Here is a 20,754-nt window from a genome sequence, read left to right on the forward strand (position 1 = left end):
CTGGGGAAAAATTAAGCTATTATCTCTTCAGATATTGCGTTTATTCTCTTCTCTTTCCTTCTGATTAAATATTTTTCAGGTCTGAACTACCGGCCACATCTCTTAATCTTTTTTGTTTTTTTTCCTCTCTTTTTCTTTCTTCATCCATTAAGGCATTAATGCATTAACGGATGATTTCTTCACATCAATCCTCTATTGTCTGAATTGAGTTTTTTTTCCACTTTGCTGCTAATACATTTACTGAGTTTGAAAATTTTGCCATTGTATTTCCCATTTCTAGAAGTAATTTCTTTTTTCATACTTATACATTACTTTTTAAAAATTTTACATTTGCTTCTCCAGATTTTATTAAGATATAAAGCACTGTATAAGTTTAAGGTATACACAAAATGATTTGACTTACATTATGAAATGATAACTATAATGGGGTTAGTGAACATCCATCATCTCATACAAAATAAATATCAAAGAAATAGAAAAAAAATTTTGTGACGAGAACTCTTAGGATTTACTCTTAACTACTTTCACACAGAACATACAGCAGTGTTACCTATATTGTATTGTAGATTACATTCCTAGTTCTTATTTATCTTTACAAGCTGAAGCATGTACCTTTTGATTATCTTCATCTAATTCTCCCTCCTCCACAAACCCTATCTCCCCATTCCCCAACCCCCTGTGGCAGTAGCAACAATCTGATCTCTTTTCCTATTAGTTAGTTGGTTTGTTTTTCTGCAGTATAATCGACCTACAACACTATGTCAGCTGCCGGCACACAACACAGTGATTTGATATTTCTATACATTCCAAAATCATTACCATGTAAGTCTAGTTATCACCTGTCACCACACAAAGACATTATTATTGAGTAAGTTCCCCACACTGTACACTTCATACCTGTGATTCATTTATTTGTAGCTGAAAATTTGTACCTCTTAACCTCCCTGACTATTTCTTCTTCCCTACCCCCTTCACTTCTGGCAGCTACCAGTTCGTTCTCTGTACCTATGACCATTGTCTCTGTTTTCTTGTTTGTTCATTTGTTTTGTTTTTAGAGTCTGCTGCTGCTAAGTTGCTTCAGTCATGTCCGACTCTCTGGACCCCATAGACATCAGCCCACCAGACTCCCCCGTCCCTGGGATTCTCCAGGCAAGAACACTGGAGTGGGTTGCCATTTCCTTCTCCAATGCAGGAAAGTGAAAAGTGAAAGTGAAGTCACCAGTCGCGTCCGACTCTTCACGACCCCATGAACTGCAGTCCACCAGGCTCCTCCGTCTGTGGGGTTTTCCAGGCAAGGTCCTGGAGTGGGGTGCCATTGCCTTCTCTGTTTTAGAGTCTAAAAATATATAAAATCATACAGTATCTGTCTTTGGCTGACTGATTTCACTTGGCATAATACCCTCTAGGTCCACCAAGGTTGTCACAAAAAAAAGGCTTCCCCAGCTATGTCTGCAGCCAGGGTTGAGACATATCAGTTTCTGGGATAATGTCAGGTACTGGAAAACGGTGCCCACTGTGGTTCAGGATAAGGAAGCAAACTGGGCAGAATTTGGAAGCAAGATGGATAGAAAAAGAGATCAACAAGTGGGCGAAATAACGAGTCACTCTAGACAGCTGCCCTGGGCCAAGACGAGGGCGGAAAGGCTCTGCTGGGAAACAAAGAAAACATGTGTTTCCTGGGATTTCTAGGGTTCCGTCTGGAAGACACACAGACGGCGCTGTGCTTACAATGACACTGTCTGTGCTGAGAGCTCGCCTAACTGATAAAGACTAAGAAGACTGCTGACTGTTGCAATTTGGTCATGCCTCTTCAGTCCTGGGACAGTAAGGAGAACAGAACTGCCTGCCCCATGGGTGGTGCCCCCGGAAGCTGGAATCAATCACTTCCCTAATCTACACGAAGCTCTAGGTGCGAGACAATTTTGAAACGGTTTAGAGCTAAAAGCAACATTTACTGAGCAACTACTAGCCCAAGATGTGCCAGAAGCCACGTATGGTGCGATGTTCTGTTCAGGAGTTTAGAGACGGGCTGTGAGGTTCACAGAAGAAACCTGGAGTATTAGAGCGTTTGGGACGACCCAGCACACCTTTCTCACTTGAGAATTATTCCTTACAATAAAGAAGGGGAGATCAGAGACAGGTATTTACAGAGAATAGGTGACTTCTCAGTTTTCACCCAACATTCGTTTGTAGTCACCACAAAAAACCCAAGGGTGGAACGGGATCAGTTAACCCTGAATGGCTGGGTCCCTTGCAAGTGGCCCTTGAGAGCTGGGGGAACTGTTTGGGTCTTCAGTTCAGTTCGGTTCAGTTCAGTTGCTCAGTCATGTCCGACTCTTTGCGACCCCATGAATCGCAGCACGCCAGGCCTCCCTGTCCATCACCAACTCCCGGAGTTTACTCAAACTCATGCCCATTGAGTCGGTGATGCCATCCAGCCATCTCATCCTCTGTCGTCCCCTTCTCCTCCTGCCCCCAATCCCTCCTAGCATCAGGGTCTTTTCCATTGAGTCAACTCATCGCATGAGGTGGCCAAAGTACTGGAGTTTCAGCTTCAGCATCAGTCCTTCCAATGAACACCCAGGACTGATTTGGGGTCTTAGATGGTCACAAAGCCTCACAGAAGAGTTGGACTCTGGGCCAATAAAGAACAGGATTTTAAACTAAAGAGCAGAATTAGGAGGAAAAAAAGTAAAACACGTCTGGATGTGCAACCCTGTGGGGTTTTTTGTTAATACATGAACTTGATGGAGCTCATGCCAAGAAGATATTCATCCTCACCTCCTGCCAACCTGACTACACTGGTCAGGCCCCAACTCCGCCCAGCTCCGCTCACTCCACTCCCTTCCATCGGGCCCTTATCGGTGTCTCTCCGGGGCCACTCCAAGGGCATCATACACAGCCTTGTGCATCCTCTTTTCCCGCCACCGGAATGACCTCTCCACTCCTACATAACACCATCTTTGGCTCCCTGCTGCCAACACGTTTGTGCCCAGGCTCTAAGGTCTGTGCCCTTCCTGATCTGAGGCCTAGCTACCTCCCAGCCTCCTCCACCTCCTGCCACTCTCCCCACTCACCAGCCCCCTTCCCTCACTACCCAACCCACTGCAGTCTCCCACCAAGCTTGCCCCTGAAATGCCTCCCTACCCACCACCTTGGAGATCCCTTTCCATAACTTGTTATGCTTTTCAACGCACAGCTTAAGTATCATTTCCTATACAGGTGCCTGCGCTAACTACTCCAGCCTCCTTCCTCCTTTACATCCCTCCACAGGCCTGTGCCTCAGTTGTCAGGCTGCATTTTTATTCTGTAGCAGCACCCCGCCCTAGACCTGAAAAGGCGGGGTGGGCTTGACTGTCTCTTGTCAACCTGACATCACCACCAATCTCTGCTAAGGCTAGAAACTACAGTTTCCAGAATCTCTTTCCCTAAATGGTCCCAGCTACTTTGCCAAAGGAAAGCTTAGAAGATGAAAGTGAAACAAAAATCTAAAGTTTTTAGGAGATCATGACAGCTAGACAAGGCAACTGTGGACACTCCACAGAAAGGCTGTGGGACTTCCCTGGTGGTCCAGTGGCTCAGACTCCACACTCTGAATGCCCCCCTGAATCCTTGGTTAGGGAACTAGATCCCACATACTGCGACTAAGACACGGTACAGCTATAGCCAGGGGAAAAAAAGGCTGTGGGCCCAGATGCAGCAGATTCGTGGCCTTACCATGAACATAGTTTCTCTTCCAGGGGCCCAGTCTGCCATCAGTGGGAACTGATTTCTCTGATTCTTCACCTGCAGCCTCCCAGTCTTCACTCTCCCAGCCCCGCATTATTTATGTTAGTTCCAATTCCTATCTAAACATCCCTTTATTCCCGCACAGTCTGTAGAGGCAGATCCAGGAGGGCTATCTTGTTCTTTGAATGTCAGGAGAACTGAGTTCATAATAGGAAGTGCTTCCATAGAAACCAGAGAGGTATGAAGGTGAGAACCAAAGCAGCCGGGCTTTCCATCCCAATGTGCCATCTCTTTTCTCCTCCTCCACCCAAACCTCTGCCACACCCTCAAGTTCTGAGAAAGTTCCAGAGAGCAGCACAGAACGTGTGAGCTAAACTGCATTAAAAGCTGAGATGTGTCCTAAAGGAACACACAGAGAGATAAGGATCAGGCTTTTAAATGGAGAAAAAGACACAGAGAATAGACTTATGGACCTGGGGAGAGGGGAGGAGGGGGCGAGATGTATGGAGACAGTAACACGGAAACTTACATCACCGTATGTAAAACAGAGAGCCAAGGGGAATGTGCTGTGTGTCTCGGGGAACTCAAACCGGGGTCTGTATCAGCCTGCAGGGGTGGGATGGGGAGGAGGTTCAAGAGGGAGGGGACCTATGGCTGATTCATGTTAATCCACATTGATGACAGAAAACAACAGAATTCTGTAAAACAATGATCCTTCGATTAAAAAGTAAATTAATTAAACAAGATCAAGTTTTGAATCATAGAAATATGTGGTAGTAACAGTTGCACGAGATCTAATTTCCCATTTAAGAAAAAAAAAAAATCAACTCAAGAGAGAACAAGATAAAGGAACTAGGAAGGAAAATGAAAAGTGGGAGGGAGAAACTCAAAACCAGCCCAGAGCTAAAAACAACACTTACTGAGCCATTACTAAGCCCAGGATATGAAGGAGCTACACGTGGTCGAACATACCGCTTGGGAATGTCAGATGTGCCTGCGAGGCCCCACAGGGAGCAGAGTGCCCTGGGCAGCTCTGAAGTAGCTAGGCCACAGGAGGGAAGTCCTCCAGAAGCTGCTTTCCACCGCTCAGAGGGGAGAGGGCTGCGATGGAAGTCAGCCCGCTCCTCTATTGATCGGGAGCATTACTGCCATTGCTCAGACGCTCAGTTGTGTCCAACTCTTGGCAGCCCCACGGACTGCAGCACGCCAGGCTTCCCTGCCCTTCACTATCTCCCAGAGCTTGCTCAAACCCATGTCCATTGAGTCGGTGATGCCATCCAACCATCTCATCCCGTCGCCCTCTCTCCTGCCCTCAATCTTTCCGGAACAGCATCAGACAAGAGTCTTTTCCAATGAGTCAGCTCGTTGGATCATATGGCCAAATTATTGGAGCTTCAGCTTCAAATAGAAGCATGAAAACTGACAAATGGAAGGACAAATCTGACCTGATTGAGAAGCTCCCTAGAGGGTCTAGTCCTGGAGGCTTCAGGCCTCTCACAGCTTTCCACGCAGCCCAACCTGAAGTAAACCAGGGAGCAGAAATAACAGCTTCCTTGTTCTTCTTCCTGTTCCTCCACCCTGCCCCCTTGCTTTTTATTCAAGGAACAACATCTTGGGCATGTGGATAAGGGTGAATTTGCAGCCCCTCACCTGGGCTCAAAATCGCAAATCCATCCTTCAGAGTAACAAAACAGGATGATCATGATCGGACTGGTCAGGAAGCACCCGGACGAATTCCTGACCTGTGTATCTGTGGACACCCTGACGTCACTGCCCCACCACAGGCAGGCAATAGTGGGCACCAGGCGGCGGGCAGGGGGCAGGAGACTGGCACTTCTGAGGAGCAGCAGGCAGCAATCCCCAGCCCGGAACAGCTCACTTACCGGGAATGGGAGACAAAGTCGTACACAGGAATCTGGACCGTTTTCCCTTCCGTGATTTCTTTGAGTGTCTTGAAGATGAGTTCATTGTCAAAGGCATCTGAAGGAAATCAAACTGTTAAGATGCTTGCTAATGGTAAAATGATTTCTCCTATAATGATGAACAGGCATCCCTCCAAGCCTGTGTTCTACCCATATATGTATCACACCCTAGATAAGCACCCCCTCTCTCCCAAAAAGTCTAATTTCAACCCAAAGCAGGATGCAAACTCTACATTTCAAACCAAAATGTGTGAGTTCTGAGAACTGGAAGTGGATTCTTTTCTTTTGCCTTAGTGTCCCATCCCTGGCCTGCATCTCTTGCCTCTCTCTAAACCCAGAGTATCATAGATAACCTCACGACTAGGTAATGGCAGCAGGCACTAGAGCAGTTTTGACTCCCGCAACTGAAAGAACCCTAAACCAGTTAAAGAGGCCGTGTGCTGCCCTGGGGCTGTAAGGGCAAAAATCACTGGGCCCGCAATCTCCCTTTCTGCCTTTGGGTGAGTTTAACGCACACGCTGTGTGCAGCCATGTGCCAGGTGGTGGCGGCAGGGCGTGACACAGGCTGCTGTGGACCAGAGGAGGCAGGAGAACCAGCTGCTCTGGCCTGCGTCTGTCCCGCCCTGAGTCATGGGTTTCTCCAAGAGTCACCCTTGTTCAGACACAGATCGATCAGTATGTAAGGAGCCAAGCATTACAGACGCCACTGTGGAAGCCCTTCTTTCCTATAAGCCTGCAAGGTACCTAAGAGTCCTCCATTCAATGGCTAGGAAACAGACTCAGAGAGGCTAAGCAACTTCTTCAATCAACACCCCCACATACGCCCTTCCAATGCCCCAACTCACCTGGGTGATCAAAATTGAACTGGCCCTTCAGGGCTTTGGCCTTCTGCTCTGACGTGAGGACACGGTAGAAGCTATCCTGGCTCAGGATAACCACCTGCTTCTGACGATAGTCCACCTCATTCTGTCCCAGAAGCTGCACAATCTTAGCACAAACGGAAGACTGTAAGGAGAGAAGAGGACACCACAGACCACAGATGAGGTCCAGTCACCGAGCTGACTGTGTGTGCCCTGAGCAAGGGCCTTTGGAAGGAAGAACGCAAAGGCTACCACCATGGGTGATGGGTTAGGGGAAGGGAGGATATGTCTGCTGAGAAGGAATTCAGGGGGCCCAGAAGTCTCTTCCTCCCCCCTTCCTTAACACAAATTACTATGCTGAAGTATCCACAGTGATGACATGGGGAGGAGGGCAGTAATCTCTATTTCTATTTCATAAAGCCTTCCCCAAAGCCGCAAATAAAAGGTGATGCTATTTTATCCTTCTTTACTTCCACCCTAGTATAGGTAGATACTAGACAAAAAAGACAGCAGAAATTAGGGAAAGGGCACAGTGAAGATGTGCTGATGGGCCAAAGGGCTGCTGGGTCATGAAATGACTGAGCATTTATAAGAATGCCCTTACACATCTCTTTATATCAGAGGAATCTCGGCCTCACTCACTGCCAACCAGCTAAGACCTTGGCTTCCATCCTACTTCAGTCTTTTGCTCTGGTCTACAGCCACGGACATCATGGTCCGCACAGTACACCAGGCAGCCTTTTCACAGGTGTATGTATGCCCCCACTTATGGAGCTGGAGACGTGAACATCACCAATACTGGAAGCAACTTAGGGGCATTCTAATTAAGAGTAGGGACACCAGCTCCCAATGAACTTGAACCTACATACTTGTAATACACATATCTGACTTATTTTCTGTCCAATGAACTTACACTCTTTGTAAAAGGAAAGGTATAAAAACAAGTGCACTCAAAAGAATGAGACAGCCGGGATTTCCCTGGCAGTCCAGTGGTTAAGATTCTGCCTTCCAACACAGGGAGTGTGGGTTTGATCCCTGGTCAGGGAGCTAAGAGTCTATGTGCCTTGTGGCCGGTGTGGGGGACATAAAACAGGAGCAATATTGTAAAAAATTCAATAAAGAGTTTTAGGGTTTCCTTGGTGGTCCACTGGTCTGCCTGCCTCTTACCATGTTCGATCCCTGGTCCAGGAAGATCCCACATGCTGCCCGTAGGCCATAACTACTGAGGCATGCTCACCACAGCTAGAGAAAGCCCACACACAGCAACGAAGGCTTAGTGCAGCCGGAAGTTTTAAAAAATAAAACAAAAATGTTTGAATTTTTAAATGGCCCACATCAATAAAGATCTTTTTAGAAATGAGATAGTGAAGGATTTTATTTATCAAATAACTGATTTCTTTCTCATTTGCTACAAAGATTAACTGAAAAATAAGAATGTCTACATCACAAAACCTCTAGAAGATGTAATGGAAGTCCTCTTATGGAACTGGCTGATGTGATTACAAGCAATGAAAGAATGAGCACAGTTAGAGGTTTCTTGGGCTCAGCCTTATAAGTCACAATTGAGACTATTTTACCAACTGATTTTAACAGGGAAAAACCAGGAAACTTTTCATTAAAAGTTACAATTCATTGGAAGAATATATTCGATTTGTCTAAGCATAAGGAAAACTCGCTATTCCTGTTGTACTACTCAATGTAAATTAAAACTATTTGGCACAGTATGTCCTGTTTTGTAAGTTGTGAAACACACTGACACTTTATAAGGATCTGTAGGAGAATAATATTTTGACTCAACTGTTAGTTATTAGAAAGTTATTTTACCTTTATGACATTTTTGCATATTAATACACAAATAAAACACTTAAACTACTTGGGATTTTTGGAATGACAGATGTGCCACCAAAAAAAAAAAAAATCATAGGAAGATATAAAGCTTGCATATGACTTAAACTAGATTCAAAAATGAAAATGCTGTAACAGAATCAAAGGTTCTATGCAGTTAAAAACTTGTTTTTATACTTGTATAGGTCCATAATTTCCTTTTCCTAGCTTCCATCTGCTTCTTGCATCGTAAGGCTATGAGTGGGGAACATTTATGCCTGCAGTTTTCACTAGTAAATAGAATTTCTTCTAAAAGTCCAAAGGACTGGGACTCTCCTGGTAACTCAACAGTGAAGAATCCACCTGCCAATGCAGAAGACAGGTTTGATCCCTGATCTGGGGAGATTCCACATGCCTCAGAGCAACGAAGCCCGAGGGCTACAACTACCGAGCCTGTGCTCTGGAGCTCACATGCTCAACTGCTGAAGCCCACGCGCCTACAGCCCGTGCTCTGCAACATGAGAAGCCGCTGCAATGAGAAGGCTGCGCGGCATAGCTAGTGAGTAGCTCCTGCTTGCCACAACTAGAGAAAAGCCCACTCAGCAACAAAGACCCAGCATAGCCAAAAATATAAACATAAATAGAAAAGTTTTTAAAAGGAAGTCAGCAGGAGGAAGTGAGATAAATGTGGAGTTTGGGGTTAACATACACACACCACTATATATGAAACTGATAAAACAATAAGGATTTACTGTATAGCACAGGAAACTACAGGCAGTATCTTGTAAAACCTTCAGAGGAAAAGAATCTGGAAAACGGAAGTATAACTGAATCATTCTGCTGCATACCTGAAGCTAACGCAACTGTACTCCAAAAAAAAAAAATAAAAAGAAGGGAATCAGGAGTTTCCAGGCAGGGCTCCCTTGATGGCTCAGTCGTAAAGAATCCACCTGCCAATGCAGAAAACACAGGCTTCCATCCCTGGTCCAGGAAGACCCCACATGCAACTAAGTCCCCGAGCCTGGGAGCTACAGCTATGGAGCCCACACGCCGCAACTAGTGAGGCCTGCGTGCCCTACAGCCCATGCTCCACAACAAAAGTCACCACACAGCTCCACCACAGGACAGGACCCTCACTTGCTGCAACCAGAGAAAAGCCTGTGCGGCCACAAAGACCCAGCACAGCCAAAAACAAGTAAGTAAATACACACAATTAAATACACAAAATTAGTTTTTTAAGTACTAAAAAAAAAAGAAAGTTACAAGGCATAAGAAACCCTTTATCATTCAGGAGATAAACACCACTGCATGAACAAGCAAAGAAACACCAGCCTCTAAGTTAATCTAGATTTTTCTAGTATTTTCTTCTCCCTGAAACTTTTGTTAAAAAATGGGCCCCAAATATCTAGATAACTGCTGAATCAGGGAGAGGTTCATTGTATTATTCTGTCTCCTGGCGCTTAGGTCTCAGTCTTTACACAATCAGAAGGAAGACGTGCTACAGAGGACTTCTGCAACGAGTAAATACTTAAGCCCTTCCTTTAATGTCTCCTTCACTGTTAATTTCCCTTTTCTCTAATCCCACCCTCTTCAAAAGGATGAAATGGAGCTGCAAGGCGTCTTCTTCTCTTAGGAAAGGGTTTGAGACAGGAAAAAAATTAATGACTAGGGTTTCAGAAGAAGGCAAGTAATCATGAGCTTCTAGAATGCTAAAAATGGGAGAGAGTATAATTGCTGTGGTGAGCTAAGACTTATTACTAACTATAGTTACAAAAACACAAGTACCATATGATGCCACTTACATGAAGTATCTAGAGGAGTCAAATTCATAGAAAGTAGAATGGAGACTGCCAGGGGCTCGGGGGAGTTGCATAATGGATATAGTTTATTACATGATGAAAAAGTTCTGGAGATTGGGGCCCAAAGCAAATATACTTAACACTACTGAACTACATGCTTAAATATGATTTTTAAGACAGTAAATTTTATGCTATTAGGTTGGTGCAAAGTAAATGTGGTTTTGCATTGCTGAACTCTGCTGTTTGATATTGGAATACATTCTTAAATGTGGTTATGTTATACGTCATTGTAATGCACAGTTCTCCATTTTTACACTACAGGAATAAACAAACTTATTTCTTGTTGGCAAATATGTATTGATTATAATGGTTCCTATTTTCATTAATAATGATGTGTTTGAGCCTAGTTATAATGATTTAAAATTCACTTCCAAAACTGCAATTACTTTTGTACAAACCTAATATGTATGTTTTATCACAATTAAAAATAATCATTCATATAAGAAGAATGTGCCTTTAGAGGTAGTTTTTTCCTATGTGCTAGTTGTGTGGTGCATGCTCAGTCATACCGGAATCTTTGTGACCCCATGGACTATAGCCTGCCAGGCTCCTCTGTTCACAGGACTTCCCAGGCAAGAATACGAGTGGGTTGCCATTTCCTCCTCCAGGGGAACTTCCCGACCCAGGGACTGAACCCAAGTCTCTTGCGCCTCCTGCACTGGCAGGCGGATTCTTTACCCCTAAGCCACCAGGGAAGCCCACACTGGGCTCAATATTTTTAAATCACTCCATTTCCTATTACAACTTTGTATGCTGGCCATTATTATTCACCCACTCAGTGAAGACTGAGGTGACGAGAGGCAGAGTGACTTGCCCAAGGCAAGCTGCAGTGGAGCCAGGGTCCTCACCCAAGGGGCCCCACTCTGGAGCCCACTTACTCTCCTTCCAGCTAAACCTCACCAGCAAATGCACCACTCATGGAGCTGGAGGTAAACTCAGTTTTGCCTGGTATCTTCACACATAGTGCAGTGTATCCTGAACAGATTCTGTCCCTGCCACTTTTAGCACACTATTTTAAAGTGGGGGGGAGGGGGTTGCAGGGACACACAGTGACAAGTCAGCTTAGGGTTGTTGTCTGAACACAAAATTAAGATCAATATGAGGCTATTTTTAGAAAAAGAAAAAAGATTAAATGGAAGAATCAGTGAAGATCATTTACAATTTCTTCACTACTATGCCATTTTGAAGATATTATCTCACTTAATTCTATTACAAAAGATATTGTTTTATCTTTTTTTCCACCTTAATGAGGAAACTGAAGCTTAGAGATTCCAATTAAGCTAAACAACTTGCTCAAAGGTCATGGAGCTGAATCTCAAGCCTAACTACAGATCTTCTAACTGCAAAGGCACAATTCTTTTCACTATTCTAGAGCTGAAGCAGCTTTGGCATCACCCCCAATATTCTATATAAATTCACTCCACTTCCAGAGAACAGGGAGGGAACTACTTAGAAATGTAATACTGTTTCATCACACTGTATTATTAAAGTCACCTTTCACAGAATTTCATGTAATTCAAGGCAGTCAAGTGATTTGTATATCAAAAAGAAGCTAAAAAGTACACACACACACACACACACACACACACATTCAAGGTATTTAGTCTTAAGGATTGTGTTTAAAGAATCCAGCCAGTAATGTTGGGGGCCTAGACTTCTTTGAAGTCTATAGGATTAAGTCTCACAAACAACTATGGTGATGGAGAACTCAGGATGACTTTCAGATTCGTTCCTGCACTGTAGTTTCTAGAACACGCTAAGCCTGGACTTCATCGTTAGGCCAGTGCAAAGATGTGTTGACCGGCGTGGCAGTCTCTCTTCCCAGAGACACTTCTCACTTGGGAAGCCCCAGGAGGTCAGTCACCAGCGAATCCATGGACCCTTCCAGCCAGTGGTTTCCAACAGGGCGGCTGTTGAGCCCTCACTGGTTCCCATTTTGCTCTAAGCAGCACAGCGATTTTCTAAATTGATTCTCACGGTGGGGGGGAGGGGGGCTCAGATAGCCTCGACACCATCTTACTGTGACATTTCTAGTGTGTGTGTGTGTGTGTGTGTGTGTGTGCATCTTCCAAGATCTTCCTTAAGATCCTCTTGTCCAACCCCAATACTGCCAAAAGAGGAAAACAGAGCAGAAGAACCACCAGCCACCCCAACACATAACCTGGAAGAAGCCCCAGCTGGTCAGCTCAGAGCAACACAGCTCCGCAGCGCAGAGGGCTTCAGGCTGGGTATGTCCTCAGGAGACGGGGTAGGTATTTCTCAAGGCAACCTTACAGGAGTGCAGGATTCCACCAAGCTGTCTGTCCTGCTCAGAGTAAGCTGCTTCATCAAGAGAGAGAGCTCAGATGGAGGAAAACCCGGCAGTGACATGGCCTGGGGCTTAAAACAAGCCGGCTCCAGTGGAGGCACCTGCGGCATCCCTCCCTCCCAGCCCCTCAGGATGGCTTGTGGACATCAGTTAATACCTGCCCTGAAGGCACCAGCCAGCAGCTCGGAGTGCGAGAGGACCAGATGCTTAGTCTCCTCAGGCGGGAAGACCCTACCCAACTCCTTCTCTCTGGGACTGAGCATAAGTCACCTCATAAAGTCTTCACAGAAGTGTTCCCTGCCACTATCATTAAGTAAGAAACACATCACTAACCTACACGGTGTCCAGCATGCCCCCAGACATTACATCACTCCTTTGAAGGCAGGGGTTCCTCTGCATGCAGCTCAGAAGCTCTAATTCACAAGCATGAGCAAACCAAAGCCCCAGTAATCTGCCCGGAGACAGAACAAAGCTCAAACCTGCTGACTCAATTCCTGGCCAAACCAGCTATGCGGAAGCAACAGGGAGGCGCCGCTCAATGCTTCCCTGGGAATATCTGTAAGGCCAACTAACCGTGGAGCCGTGGATGACCCTAGAACCCACTCGCTGCTAAGGTGGTTCTGCTAGCTCCCATGTAGTTATCACCAACACACACACACACAGACACACACACACACACACAACTGAGATCTAAACCAGAAACTCACCAACTGGCTACATAACATAATAACTAAGAGCTCCTGGGGCACAGGAACCAGTTGTGACTCAGCTTTTATCCCAGGGCTTGGCAGGCCTTGGCCCCTCATGGGCTGACTCAAACGTGGTTAGATGAATGAACACAGGCAATGTATCAACTGATAGCCAGCAGAGTATCTTTTTCTTTTTCCTTCAGATCTGGAGTTTCAAAAATACAGCTTGCCCTGTTCCTCCTTAGCATCAGTCTTGACTCCATCCTGTAGTACATAACATACTCAAACCGAGATAAGTAGTTGTGTAACCAGATCTCAGTCCCTGAGTCTTAGCTGAGCACATGACTACATTTCCCAGCTTCCCTTACAGCTTGTGATTGTACTAAGTTCTGACCAATTAGGCAAGTAGAGGTGTGAAGCAGAAGCTTCTGGAACTCCTTAAAGGATAAGAGTTCCCTTTTGACTCTCTCCTTCCTGTTGGCTAGAAGAAGAATCGATGGCTGGAGCTCAAGCAGCCACTTTGTAAAATCAATATCATGCTAACTAAGGTAGTGGAGCAGCTAAACAAAGGAGCCACAGGCTCCAGATCATAGAACTAATACAGTAATGAGGTAAATTACCTTGCTTAAACCCTACTGTTTGAAGTTTTCCGTCACTTTCAACTTAAATAATACTAATGTCCAATACTAATGTCCACCCACATATCCAGTATACCTTAGTGCAAATGTTCTCTTGAAAGCTATGTAATTCTCCTGTCCTGGGCCAAGAGGGTGCCTTATTCATCACAATTTGCCACAAGCATCCCCTCAATCAAATAATTTCTTTGTTTTAAAAGGTGACCAGTGTCCCAGACCACTGGGTACATTTCTGCCACCTGCCAGCCTCTCTCTGTGTATTAACCCTGATGCGTCAGAGTAATATCATCCCCATCTTTCAGCACCTTGCTTGTGTTGTGGGCCAAGCTCTCCACAGAGGAAGCCATGACTTCCTCTGAGAAGGAGGGAGGGGGGAAACCCGATTATAAACAGTACTAAATGAAAAACTTCCCATGATAGAAACTCTCGGTTTTAATTCCTGATGCATGTTGGTACTAAAAAGGCAGTCCAGCATAGAAAATCCCAGGTGTCGGCCTATACCTGAGAAAAATTCTGGTTCATCAACAGTCACCGATATAAACACATTCCCAGGACTTTTCAATGAACTCTGAATCAAAGCTCTACTCCTAGCAAAGACATTTAAAATAATTCACTTCCAGGTTTGTAAAATTACAGAGTTGGCTCTGTTCTCTTTGGAGTCATGAACCCTGAAAGAGAAACTCCCTCAAAGAACACTTACTCGTGAAACTATCAGAATCAACTGAGGGATGACGAACAATAGTGAACATACAGATGCCACGGGCTGTTCTAAGGATTTTACATTCACTATGCTATTTAACCTTCAAATCAATCATTCACACAGAAGAAATGGAGGCACAGAGGGGTAGATTAAGTTGACTTGGCCCAAGATCAGACACCAGGAGAGCAGCTGAGCTGGTCTTCAAACTCATGCAGGCTGGCTTCAGGACGCCAGACCTCAACAACCACACACACCGCCTACCTTGCCACTGCATCAGAGGGGACATGGACCTCTTCTCTTCATGAGAGACACAGGGACCCTACCACACAGGTGCAGTGGCCACAGAGAATAATATAGGAGCTGCTGGGAACGAACACTCTCAGCAAGGCTCTGTAATCTCCTCTCCTTGGGCTCTGCAAAGCACAGGCTTGCTGGACTTCCTTAGAAGTTAGTTTTCCTGAGAAATATTTTACTAGGATAGGACAAGTCACTTCTGACCCACGCTTTGTTGTACATATGAAACTAACACAAAATTGTAAAATAACTTTTTCCTATTTCCTGTTTCCTATTAGGAAATACAGTATTTCCTATATTTTTCCTATATTTCCCTATTTTTCAATAAGGAAGAAAACAGGAGGGGGCCTGCTGCCCAAGGCCCTCATGTGAAGCTAAGTCCCACTTTAATCCACCGTCTGGTGGGCCATCCACCCAGGTAAAGCATCAGGAAGAGACAGGGCCTGTGCTCAAGCGGTGACGCGGGCCTCACCGCTGGCCTACACTCAGTCAGTACAGAACAGTGGCTGACTTCAACCTCCTGTGCTGATTTTGGGCCTGAATATACAATCTGTGGACACTTCTTTGTATTCCCCACAGGACATACACAAGAGACACCGTCTCCACTCTCCCCTCCCCCGAAACTGAATGCATCTGGGCTTCTTGCTGGCTTTGATGAATTCGCTCCTGACGAAGCCCTCTGCAAAAGGTAGAAGCCGAGAGGAGGGGTGCTGGAGGGCCAGCTCTCACTGCCCTGTGGATACACGTGAAGCTGGGTCTCTTTCCTTCCCCTTTGACTTGAGGGGCAGGAGGTAAGCTAAGAGGGTGAAACCCAGATAACCGAACTCCCTATTGGAGGGAAAAACGAGCACATCCTTGGACAAGGTGTACCAAAACCCACCCACTTGGTACAGTTTGGCTTACGAAGCAAGGATAATATGCCTGTTGCAAAAATTATGGCCCAAGACTTGAAGTCCTTCTGGAGACAAGCACAAAGAGAAAGTCGACTCCCTTCTGTTCTTAGAAAAGTGGACGGATAAAGGCAAGCACAAAGTGCCAGTTGGGTCCCCGGCTGAGTCTTTGCAAATTGCAGGCCACATGTGAGTAAACATTTAACAAGGACTGAACAGCACAAGAGTGCTTTATTGTACGAAGTATGTTTGAGTTAACCCTTCCTTTCCAGCAGTCCTTATCCAAATTGTGGAAAACCAGAAGTCAGACGATCTGGCTCTCAAAAGATTGTTCTTTTTAATTTTCTTTTTAAGTTTCCTCCAGCACCCCTGTCTGTCTGCAGCCCAGCCGGGAGCAGAAACCCAGCGGGTGTGCCAGGCACCCACTTCCCTGTCTTTTCGTGAAGGCTCTTCCACTGTCCTCGAAAACCCAACTTCCCACTCATCCTTCACAGCCTCTGAAGAAAGGGGTTCAAATCTTCTCCTAAGAGATCCAACTTCCTCAAGTTGTCCTTTCCAGATTTTGACGGATTCATCACTCATCAGCCACCTCCCTGGCCCTCTGAAATCCAAAACCAAGTAAATAAATAAAAGAATTCCCAGAGCTACACAGACCATGTTACTCTATAAAGCAGCATAGTGAGGGGACGCCCCTGGTGGTCCAGGGGTTAAGACTCTGCCTGCCAATGCAGGGGTGCACGGGTTCGATCCCTGACCCAGGAAGATCCCACAGGCAGCGGGGCAACTCAGCCTGGAGCACAACTCCTAAGCCGGTGCTCCAGGAGAGCAGTCACCACAGGCAGGTGCCTGAACACCACAGCCAGAAAGCAGCCCCTACTTGCCGCAACTAGGAAAAGCAGCATGAGCAATGAAGACACAGCGCAGGCAAAAATAATTAACTAATTTAAAAATTTAAAATAGGTTAGAAAAAAGAAAAGAAATGTAAGTGGCTCACCTCCCCAGGAAAACAATTTGACACTTTCTTTAAAGACTAGGCACGCATCTACCATATGATCTTGCAATTGTACTCCTTCCCGGGCATTTATCCCAGAGAAATGAAAACATGTTCACACAAAGACATGTACACATATGTCCACAGAAGCTTCAGTCATAACAGTCAGACATTGGAAATCACCCAGATATTCTCCAGTAGGTGAGTGCTTAAACAAACTGGTGTATCTACACCAAAGAGCACCACTGAATTACGAAAAGGAATGAGCGTCGACCTGTGGCAATCTCCAGAGAATTATGCTAGGGGGAAAAAAGGCAATCCCCAAAGGCTGCAGACTGTGTGCTCCCGTTTATATCAACATTCTAGCAATGACAGAACCTGTGGAAATGGAGAAGAGGTTACCGGCTGACAGGGATGAGGGATGAGGCGGAAGGGCAGTGGTGGGAGAAGGCACGGACGGCTAACAACGGGCAACATTAAGGAGGGATCCCGTGGTGATGAAACGTTCTGTGTTTTCACGTTATCCATGTCGGGGCCCTGTAAGATACTACCCCTGGGGAAACTGAGTAAAGGGTACACGGGATCTCTTTTATTTTTTTTACAACTTGTAGTATGAATCTACAATTCTCTCCCACAAAAAGTTTACTTATAAAAAAAAAATCAATGACCATCCATCTTTCGTGATTCAACTACTGCCATGGGTTGAATTGTGATCCCCCAAAAGCTATGACCATGCCCTAACCCCTGGAATCTCAGAATGTGACCTTATTTGGAATAAAGTTCTTTGCAAATGCAACTGAGGCTGAGGATCTGGAGTTGACGCCATCCTTGGAACGGAGGAACCCTAAACCAACAGCAAGTGTCCTTGTAACAAAGAGAAAAGAAAGAAACAGATGTGAGGGGATGCCACATGAAGATGAAGCTAGAGACTGGAGAGATGAGGGAACTGGAGCGATGAGAGAACTGGAGACTGAGGAGCTCCACCAGAAGCTAGGAGAGAAGCATGCACCAGATTCTCCTTCGGAAGGAACCAAGGCTGTCTAACATCTATATTTTGGATTTCTGGCCTCCAGAAATACAAGAGAATAAGTTTCCATTGTTTCAAACCACCAACTTTGTGATGATTTGTTACTGTGGCCCCAGTAAACTAATACATTTGACATTTTTCAACAAGTGGGTTCAATTTCTCTTTTTAAATCACAGAAAATATAAGCATGTCCTTAACTTCTATTTATGTATATTCCTGGACATAATTTTTCCCGCCCAGAGGATACAGGCCATAAGGATACGTATCATTTCATTCTACAATCTTTTCTGCAGGGTTCTTCCTGGTATTTTATGTTTGTTCTAACTGTAAACTATTACTAGGTGGCATATAGGAGTGTCTACTCATCAAATATCCTGGTTAATAATTATCATACATACATGCTAAACAGACTCAATTTTCAAAGGTTTCTTAAAAGAAGCCATACTGACTAATAGGCTAAATCTACTGTTTCCTTGGTAACTAAGAACTTACTTTTAGATCTAGCAATGTGCTTCAGGGTCTTCAAAATGAGTAGTAATTACTAGGCTGAAGATATACAAAAAGTACTATTTTGTATCTTGAGAGAAATACCCTAAGCTTCTGGTTTCTGAGCAGATAGATTAAAAAAAAAAAAAAAAAAGGCCAATATGGACAAAAACTACCCACTAACCACAAAGTTTTAAAAAGTTGAAAAATGGATCTTTTGAATCAGGCTGGGCACATATGGCCTGGCTTGATTTCTGACTGTACCACACCAGTTACGTGTCAGAAAACTTGACCTCTCAGACCATTAACTTATACAGTGGGACTGACAACCATTCCACAAATGGGCTCTAGGTGTTATCAAGTTAATATACACAACAGTGGCTAACAGAAATACACGCTCAATAAAAATTATTCTTGCCTCTAAATCTCCTTAAACTTTCATTTATACAAGTATTTATATATTTATACAACTATGTTAAATGGATAACCAACAAGGACCTAGTGTATAGCACAGGGGACTCAGCTCAATGTTATGTGGCAGCCTGGATGGGAGGGGCGTTTGGAGGAGAATGGAGACATGTATATGTATTACTGAGTATCTGGGACTATCACAACATTATTAACTGGTTATACTTCAATATAAAATTAAAAGTTTAAAAAAATTAAAAACAAAATCTGAGCTGAAATTCTGGGTTATATTCTTTGCTTTTAGTTTTAATCTTGGTTTTTTTGTGTGTACTTACTTATTTCTATTACCCTTTTCAAGGCAGTTAGGTTTTTAAGAGGCAGTATCTATGGTACATACTACAAGATCTAAAAGGTATGAAACAGCAGAATGTGAATTTGCCTTTTTCCCACCCCACATCCAACCACCTTTGACCTCCTTGTAGCCACTGTTTTCACTTTTCATGTACATCCTTAGAGATGTGGTCACGTCACATAAAAACATAAGCATGTACAATTCCTCAGAAAGAAAGAAAAAAAAAAAAAACTAATGCAATGCTGTCTGTACCTTCATTTACTCATATATTTGGAAGATTTTCCCAGTGCACTTAAGGCCACTTCCTTTACAAGTACATACATTCCACTGTAAGAAGGAATTGCAGCTAGTCTTCCACTGATAAGCATTTTAATTGTGCTCAACTTTTTCTAAAACAAGTACTCTGTATGGCCATATGTATATACCTGTGAGAAATGGGATATTTCCTGCCACACCAGTAAACCAAGAATGTTACAGTCCCCAGCAATCGCAGCCACAGATGGGGAGCTGGTGACCCGAGGGAACTCAAGAAGGAAAGAAAGCCAGTCATCAGACTGCTGCCGCTGCCTACAGCGAGCCCTGGGGAAACTGGAGACGTGGAAACAGGATCCTGGCCCAGAAAACGGAGGCACATATCAAAGCAATGATTTCAGTGGGCCCAGATTCCTGTATCTTCCCATACACAGAAAAGCACTACACTCGTTAACTGGGGATACCTGGTCTTCTTTCACTAACAACCACCTTTTGGGACTTCCCTGGTGGTGCAGTGGGTGTCAATCTGCCTGCCAAACCAGGGGACACAGGTTAGACCCCTGGTCCAGGAAGATTCCAGAGACCAACTGAGCCCACGCACCACAACTGCTGATCCCGTGTTCCAGAGCCCAAGAGCCACACCTACTGAAGCCCACGCACCTAGCACCTATGCTCCACAACCAGAGAAGCCACTTCAATGAGAAGCCTGTGCAGCCCGACCAAGAGCGAACCCTGCTCATCACAACTAGAGAAAGCCCAAGTGCAGCAACAAAGATCCAGCACAACCGAAAATAAATAAGATAAAATCATCTTTTGATACTTTTTGCAACTCCTTTGTTGCAAAACTTCTATACAACATGGATCTTCTCTCGCCTCCTCAGCGGGTTCTCTCTGGCGTTACTTGAGATGCTGCTTCCCAGGCTCGAGGTCCTAAATATTCCCATAGGGTGAAACAGAATTCTTCAACTTTTAGGTTGTGAATACTTTTTTTAAGCCAACATAGGTCACATAAATTTCTAGTACTAGATCTGCTAGGGCAAAGAATCTGTATTTTTTAAATTTCCATACATAAACCCAGATAGCCCCCACCATCAATTATTTACATACACCTATTTACATACACCTATACTCATATCTCACATCCATACATGACCACTGGAAAAACCATAGCCTTGACTACATGGATCTTTGTTGGCAAAGTAATGTCTCTGCTTTTTAATATGCTGTCTAGGTTGGTCATAACTTTCCTTCCAAGGAGTAAGCGTCTTTTAATTTCATGGCTGCAATCACCATCTGCAGTGATTTTGGAGCCCCCAAAAAAGTAAAGTCTGACACTGCTTCCACGGTTTCCCCATCTAAGTTGGAAGACTCTTGAGGGTCCCTTGGACTGCAGGGAGATCCAACCAGTCCATCCTAGAGGAGATCAGTCCTGGGTGTTCATTTGAAGGACTGATGCTGAAGCTGAAACTCCAATACTTTGGCCACCTCATGCGAAGAGTTGACTCATTGGAAAAGACTCTGATGCTGC

General features: G+C 44.7%; 1 protein-coding gene across 2 annotated transcripts in view; it reads right to left on the reverse strand.

Annotated features, from left to right (window-relative positions):
• Nucleotides 1-20,754, reverse strand: part of UCK2 (uridine-cytidine kinase 2) — an 83,976-nt gene that overhangs the window by 17,485 nt on the left and 45,737 nt on the right. For both annotated transcript variants that reach the window (XM_043877787.1, XM_043877786.1), the window contains exons 2-3: nt 6,497-6,656; nt 5,613-5,709 (exon numbers count right to left, since the gene is read on the reverse strand). In XM_043877787.1, coding sequence (XP_043733722.1) covers nt 5,613-5,709; nt 6,497-6,656 — 257 coding nt within the window. The remainder of the gene's footprint in view (nt 1-5,612; nt 5,710-6,496; nt 6,657-20,754) is intronic.

This window comes from Cervus elaphus, chromosome 20 (assembly GCF_910594005.1).
Source record: "Cervus elaphus chromosome 20, mCerEla1.1, whole genome shotgun sequence".
Taxonomy (NCBI): Eukaryota; Metazoa; Chordata; class Mammalia; order Artiodactyla; family Cervidae; genus Cervus; species Cervus elaphus.